This window comes from Anopheles aquasalis, chromosome 3, assembly GCF_943734665.1.
Source record: "Anopheles aquasalis chromosome 3, idAnoAquaMG_Q_19, whole genome shotgun sequence".
Taxonomy (NCBI): domain Eukaryota; kingdom Metazoa; phylum Arthropoda; class Insecta; order Diptera; family Culicidae; genus Anopheles; species Anopheles aquasalis.
In genome coordinates, this window is record NC_064878.1 from 40814064 (window position 1) to 40821563 (window position 7500).

Sequence of the window (7500 nt, forward strand, 5' to 3'; positions counted from 1 at the left end):
CAGTTCACTCAACTCACGCCTTTGTGCACCTCGAAATGGATTCAAATCCATAATTGATTCAACTAATTTGAAATTAACGACAATGTTCCCCGGGCAACGGGTCTGCTCAAGTATGGTCCCGCGAATAATGGAGAATCGCACGGCGAGGGAATGACCGCGGCTAAAACAAAAATGCAATTAACATTTTACCGAGAAAGAGGTCGTGACCGGCCACGGACCAGCGTCGGGGTATCATCGTTCACCGGTGTCCATTAGCGAGTACTGTGGAGGCCCCCCCTAGGCGGGAGAAAGTGTTGCTGGATTAGGTGAAAAGGTTTTTCCTCATCCACCCCCTCTAGGGTCCTGGTGCACTCGACTAAAAGCCAATCCCTCACCAGCGCGCCACAAGAGAGCGGACGGAGGACCGCTTTAAATTCATTCATTTCACGCTTTATCTTCTTCTTTTTTTCTTTTTTGCTCATCCTCCTGCATCACCTTATGCCGCACTCACTTCCGCTAAAGGTTAAAAATAAATGGAATAAAGAAGAAGTGCTCAACAACACAACGGGACCAGCGGCGTGTCACCGCTAAGTGTGTAAAAGGGTCTAGTGGGGGCCCAGGCGGTGGCCATTGTCAACGGTGGTTGCGCTAGTTTGCCCGGTTGTGGAAGTCCCGAGGTTTTCATAATCAGCGTGCGACACTTCCATTCGCGACGCACCACCATCTTCTTGCGGGGGATCCAAGAGGGTTCCTTTTGTTGTTAAATGGTTTGAATATAGTAGAAGCAGGTGCCGTTATGGGGAACCGACCGACCCCCTTTTTCCCCCTGGTGGATGGTGGAGAAAGGAAGGATCTGCTGAAAAGACAGATGATGGTATCGGGCTCGGTATTATGGTGCCGCTATTAGCACCCGAGGGTGTCGCTCGCAACGAGAACGCCATCGCTATCACATGCACACTGGTGCCCTCGTGGTGGACATTCCTGGGACGTTGTCTTAATCCCGTACATAAAATGGGAATGCTCTTCGGTGCGGTCGGTCCGGTCCAGTCGGTTGGTCGCTTCAGAAAGCCGAAGGACAATGGAATTAAATGCGCTTCTTTTCAATTTGCACATGCGGTTCCCGCGCGCAGCATTGTGGTGTCCTCGCCCTTGTTTGTAAGGAATTAAAATGGCGAACCCCTATTTCGGGGCTTAAGGAACCATGTGCTGTATATGTGTGTGCGCCGTTTGTCAAACAAACAGTTTGGTTTAAGCTCCTCAACTAACACAACCAGGGACAACACAAACACACAAACAGTGCACCGCTTTAAGCTAATGTCTTTGTATTCCCTTCATCTTCCCTCGGCATCATACTTTATGCTACTATCATCCCGGGAGGGAATGTCTTGAAAGTTCCGGCACCAAAAAAGAGGAAAGTGATAATCATTCAATTATTCTACTGATGACAGAGGCGGTAGAAGAAGGGAGCAGCACTGCACTGCTCTGCTCTGCGGGATAGATTAAAACGTGGCTGCGAAGTGTCTGCGCGGAATTATCGATGTCTATCTGGAAATGATGACTTTAGCACGTCATTTCCGCGACGAAAGTGTTCTGCTCCCCTCTGCGCAGTGGAGTTCTTTTGGCCGAAAATTCCTTCGCTCACGATACTGCCGCAGTGCGCCGCCCCCTGTAATGTCATTTACATTAAATTAAATTACAAAATCCAACTCATTTGCCGCTGGCACCAAGGCTTTTACGCCAATACTGTCGCGAGAGATAACCGAGTAGCATTGGAGTAGTAGTGGTCTAAGAGAAGGTGACAATTTCAACATCGTCCACCACCCTCTCTCACTATAAACTGTTAACGTCCGCCCTCCTTTTCTTGTCAACATCCATCAAAGATTATAGGCTCTTGAAATCCGTCCTCTGAGACTCTGCTCCGTCTTTTGCATCAATTTAGATCGTCTTCATTTCACGTGCAGCAGCGCCACCATCGTGTAGACTTCTAGACGGGTCCGCAGAGAGAGAGAGATAGAAAGAGTGGTCTGTGCACTAAACGTGTCGGTTGGATTTTTAAAAGGTCGTAAACGGGCGATGCAAAATTCTCCCCTCTGCGTCAAACATCATTTCCGCGTAACGCAATTTCGGACTTTTGGACGTCTTTCCACGCAGCCACGGAATGACGCAATCTGCCTTGTGGGTGTTTCCGGGTTTCTTTCCCTTTTTTTCTTTTAACGTCCGCTCTCTCCCTTACCATTCTTGCGCTAATCGTCGGTGTTTAGCGCGAATGTTGACGGAGAGACTGGAGCAGCATGAAAACCGGGGAATCGTTGAATTGGCTTCTTCAACAGTGCTGCTGCTGCTAGGGAATGATCTTTCGCGCTTATTCCCGTCCTGTCCCTTTCCAAGTTAGCACCATAAAAGCAAAAATCTAATTAAAGAACTCCAGCCTACGGTAACCTAATTGCCGTTACTGAAATGGCGCTTCCCGAGCGCTCCTGCCAAGGTATTCGAACGTGCCAAGAGTTGCAGAAATCGATTGCTTACATTGACCGAAAGCCAGTTCGCCTGAAGATTGAACCATTCGTGTATCTTGGAATGTTACGAAGACTCCAGAAAATAAAAGTGGAGCAAAACACATTAAAGCGTCCACCGCTTGGATGCTGAAGTGTTGAAACCTAGAATCCCATTCAGCCAATACCTGTGCGACTGGGTGCCCGGTCCTATTTTCCAAGCAAAAGCCTTGCCTAGCGTACAACATTATCGTATCCTTCCAGTCGATTGCATTGGTAATTGATTTTTGAAACGGTCCACTGCAGTTTTCATCTTCCAGCGCCCGGAGGGAATGGGCACCGGTCCGTTTTTATGCCACTATCCATTCTACCAACTCGAATCGATTGCGTCATCGTTCGATTTCGAATGACAACAGCGTCGTGGCACTGGTTATCAGTAACTGTGGCTTCACCAGGGAGGTTTGGTCTGTAGAGTCGACGCTGGCTGTTCAGAAGCTAATGCTGCTGAAGGTGCAATTGCTATGCGTTCACCTAGGAGTACTATCTTCCGCTGGTAAAATGAATTGTAACCATCGTCGAGTGCTGCCGGTGCGAAAAAGGGGTTCCCGTGCAAATGAGCAACACCCCGGATAAGGGTAGTTGTCGCACGAATGCCTCACAGAAATGGGCAAAGCTAATGTAGTGTTCATAATTAAACTCCCCGGCCCATGGATGGTTTTGGTAATGAAGTACCAGCACCTAAATCGTTTGGAGTGTAACTGTCGCTTGGTGATTTTGTTTGGTGATTTGAAAAGCATTTCTAAAGTAGCACATTCAGATATTTCAAAGAATGTTTATAATTTTTCGAAAGAATTGTTAGAGAATTTCGTTCTTTCTCATTCAGTTGTATTGAGCTCAGATAAAGGCACAAACTGAAGCCACTCCGGTGATGCAATTGCCATCCATCCATACATCATTTCCACAATACAATACATATCCTTTTCGTTTCGGCGCTTGTCAGCCGGTGACAGCCGAGAATCGGCAGCTCCAGCGTCGAGTGATTCATCGGAGAAGCAGTTTTCAATTTATCACTCGTAGATCACCACCCAAAAAAGGAACGGGATCACTGCTGGTGCAGTCAACAGCACCACCATCATCAGCCCGTTACGTAACAGAAAAGATGAATTGATGCACCTCATCTAAGCTGCTTTTGCTCTAGCCAGTGCTCCGTTTCGAATTTAACGAAATGCCTAGAACACCAGGCAACCAGATCCTTTGAACACCTTTTGCAAAGCGCCCCTGGCACCTGGCTGGCTCGCCAATGAAAACGTTCAAACAGATTTGCCGCTTCTGGCTCTCACACTCTCTGCGCGAATGCGGCCGTGATTGAAACAAAAATATTGTTCCACCAAAGCTCTGCATTGATTGCTAGTGGTTTGCACTTCACATTTCACTCGCAACATAATGGCACCAGTGCGGTGGCGCACCAGCAAAATTGCACCGCCCGTGAAACAAAGCAAATAACTGGAAAGCAAACATTTTCCAGCTTAAAAAGCCTAACCCCTCCCCCTCCCAGCGAAACGCTATTCCTGTCGCGCGTCCTAGACAAACTTGCGGGCACGGCGGGCAAAGCATCATTTAGCGACCATTTCGGTGCTTTTATGTTTATTGAAAATAAAATGGCGGCACAAAGTTATTTTTTGCCGGCCACCTCTGGTCACCATTACCTTACCGTCATTTGGCCACGTTTGCATGGAACCGGGAGCATCCTTCTTCTTTTTTTTTTATTAATGAAGCCAAGCAACAAAGAGTTGAAACAATCCAAACAACTAAAACAATTCGCTCTCAACTCTCGCTGATTGGGGCTGTTTTAGTGCAAACGCGGAACGAAATATTTCCCCTTTTTTTGCGCTGATTTGGTTTGGGTTTTATTTTTCTTTGGGTCTCGGTTTTGTACCTCAACGGATTCGTGTGGTGGGGCAGGGGGCAAGGATGAATGTTTTATTATTTCAATTTTTCCAATTCATCATCGAACGGAAAAATAAACAGAACGGCACCAACCAGGATGAAAAGGGGCTTGTGCTCGAGAGTGGTTTGGGGATGACAGAAATTTCACCCGAAAAGCTGTGATTTTCGCCCATCCCCATTCCCCCCATCCGCAGAGAGGGCCAGGGGATGATGATGTCGCTGTCGCTGTTCGTCGCTTGATGTTGATTGTTTTGCTTTTCGCATCCAGCCAGCCAGCCAGCCAGCCAGCCAGGCTACAGATGCCTGCAGTTTCGAATGGCAGCTCATTCCTGGAGTACAATGCACTTGGAGGTGCCGAGCTCGATGAAGGGCTGTACGGGGACACATTCTTCGTAACTAAAATTGCTGCAACGTTTGTTTGAAATTTCATCTAATATTTATGTCCCGTTCAGCTCTCGCTGTGCTAAAAAAAAAGGAACTGGCCAAAACCGAATGACACATGCACATTCGGACACACAGACACATAATTGGTGTGTTCACCGTGGTCACTACTTTACTTACTCGGCTTTTGTCCTTTTTTTTCGCAAAGGTTCGACCATTCCGGGCCTCGTCATTCATGGGGCTGTATTTTTTCATTTATTCATTGGCCTACCCATTCCCGTTGCTCCGGAAAATTCCGGCCGCATCGGTACAAAGGATTGACCAGCGTCCCCGTTGTTGGCCGTTGCTTTGTGATGACGCACCCATGATGCGCCTCCACCACCTTGCAGGGCCCGTGAGGATCAAGTTCGATCCACTCATCGCATCGCATCGCACCACAGAGGCAATGCTGGCTCTAACCATTGCTTCCCCCGTTTTCAGCATTCATCCATTTCTCGTCGCTCTCTCTCTCCCTCTCTTTTTTTACAGTATTGACTTTGTAATCAATACATATTCGATGGAGCAAGTAACTCGTCGCAACCACCACTGACCACCAGCACCACGTTTAGGGGATTCTTTTTTTCTGTGTGTGCACCGCGACTGCTCCTGTCAACGCCCGTTGTCCCAGGTTTTGGCCGTGCGATCCATCATGGGTGAGGACGAAATTGGAAAAAAACGTACAATCCAAAGGCCGCGAACAGAAAGCGGCAGGACCACGGACAATGGGACCCAACAAACGTAGACCCGACTTCTTTTGACGCGAAAAAACGAGCCGCACTAATCCGGAAAATTGATCACTCGTTCGCCATTTTGTTGGAAAATTTATAAACTTCCGCACATGGCACCGTTCGACCACCGAGCACCGACCTGACGTTGCCGTTGGTCGATTCAAACACTTTTCACTGGATTTTCACCGGCAGCTCTGGGACTCCGGCCAGTCATTTTTAGTCACCGTTTTAGGTGGACAGGGAGAGAGAGAGAGAGAAAGAAAGAGAGAGTTATTGAGACCGCACTGCGTTCGCGAATTGTTCCGGCGCCCGGGAAATGGTAGTTCGTTAATCTCGATCGATCTTCTGTTTTATGCTGAACCCGGGGCATCTGGACTTTTTCCGTTTTTGATTTATCAGCTTGACGGTTTTTATCAACTTCACTTAACTATATTTTTTTTTGTATTTCTTTTCTTTTCCCACAGTCCAACCTAACGCACCTGTCACGGTCGGAGTATGTGCCCGGTATTGGGCTGGGCATTGCAAAGTGTCCCTACGATCCGTACGACAACTCGACGGCGATCTACGTGGAACAGGGCAATCCGGGCGATCTGCCAGCACTGGTAAGTACATTAATGAGCACGATAGCAACTTTTTTATACGATAGAACTTTCAAACAGATCTTGAAATAAAGTTTCTAGCGTAGCCGGGCGCAGTTTACAGGAAAAAAAGTTTCTTTCAGATCCAAGCTACTCTTATCCATTTATGTTTAAAATTTGCGTTAAAGAACTGCTCAAATTCCTTGGCTCGATAGCAAGGCTCTTATATAACCAAATAATAATCTTATATGATGGAATGTCTTCTATAACTCTTTGCGATAATATAATTTGAAAAGTAGTAAATTATTCTATTTAACATTGATTAACATTGCTGTTAAAACCTCTATTAGCTTAGAGTAACTAAATTCATACAGTTACTGAATGCTGCTCCTTTCAAAAGTATTATGTATCATTTTTGGATCAACTGAAGCGAAACTGGCAAAGATACAGATTTTTGAAAATCCGCGTTTCATACAAGGCTCCATGCAGCTCGCTACTTTGAAGAGCGTTTCCCAAAACCAACGATTTCAAAGTCGGTGCCCCTCGTACCGTAAAAACTACTGGTCCGATTGATTTGAAATTTTTAACCATAATCTTTGCGCTTTTTGTCAGGTAGCCCCGTCGAGATATCATAAAAGTTGTTGATACTTTTTTTTTAAATAATTGTGTAAAGCTCGTTTTGTTTGGCAAAATGACAAAAAGCTTCACTTTTTCAACTTCATAAATCTGCCAAAAATCCAAAAATAGAATATTTAACAAAAACTCAATGGAACTACCTAGATAAACTCATACTCTTTCAAAAGAATATCGATTTATATTTTTCTGATGACCCATCACGCAGCTACGATGGGCACCGTTTTTGATGCGTATCAAAAGACTTGCCTCTTAAGACTTAAGCGACGAACCCAGTTTGATCATTAATGAATCCGCCACCATCATAGTGAGACATTTCCTACTAAATTTGATGCCATGGATGAAGTTTTAAGCTAATCCTCTCCAAACTTGACCTTAATATTCTTCAAAAGTTGTAGTTTAATATGCCATTCATTTGAAAAAATAAAGTTGAATGGTTTCGTCCCAAAAACTCGTCCTATTGATCCTATTTTTGGTCAGAAATTAACGAAGCCACCATTTAGCGAACTGATCTGGCGATGGGCCTGTTGGTGTATGCATGTTTCGAGATGTAAGGGAAAGTTTGCAACTGGTGTAAAGTTTCGCAACTCGACCAATGAAAGTCACTTCTGCAAATGAGTGTTTCGTTGGTCGATTAGCAATTAAAGATCCTCCGATCTTCAATGGATGCTGCTTTCCAGATTTTTGGAAGCCTCCTTGTACCTAAAACACCTTTAAGATGTT

The 7500-nt window shown here is 45.8% G+C and overlaps 1 protein-coding gene across 7 annotated transcripts in view; it reads left to right on the plus strand.

Moving 5' to 3' along the window:
- Positions 1-7500, plus strand: part of LOC126576494 (semaphorin-2A-like) — a 235656-nt gene that overhangs the window by 199126 nt on the left and 29030 nt on the right. For all 7 annotated transcript variants that reach the window (XM_050237781.1, XM_050237780.1, XM_050237778.1 and 4 more), the window contains one exon: positions 6031-6168. In XM_050237781.1, coding sequence (XP_050093738.1) covers positions 6031-6168 — 138 coding nt within the window. The remainder of the gene's footprint in view (positions 1-6030; positions 6169-7500) is intronic.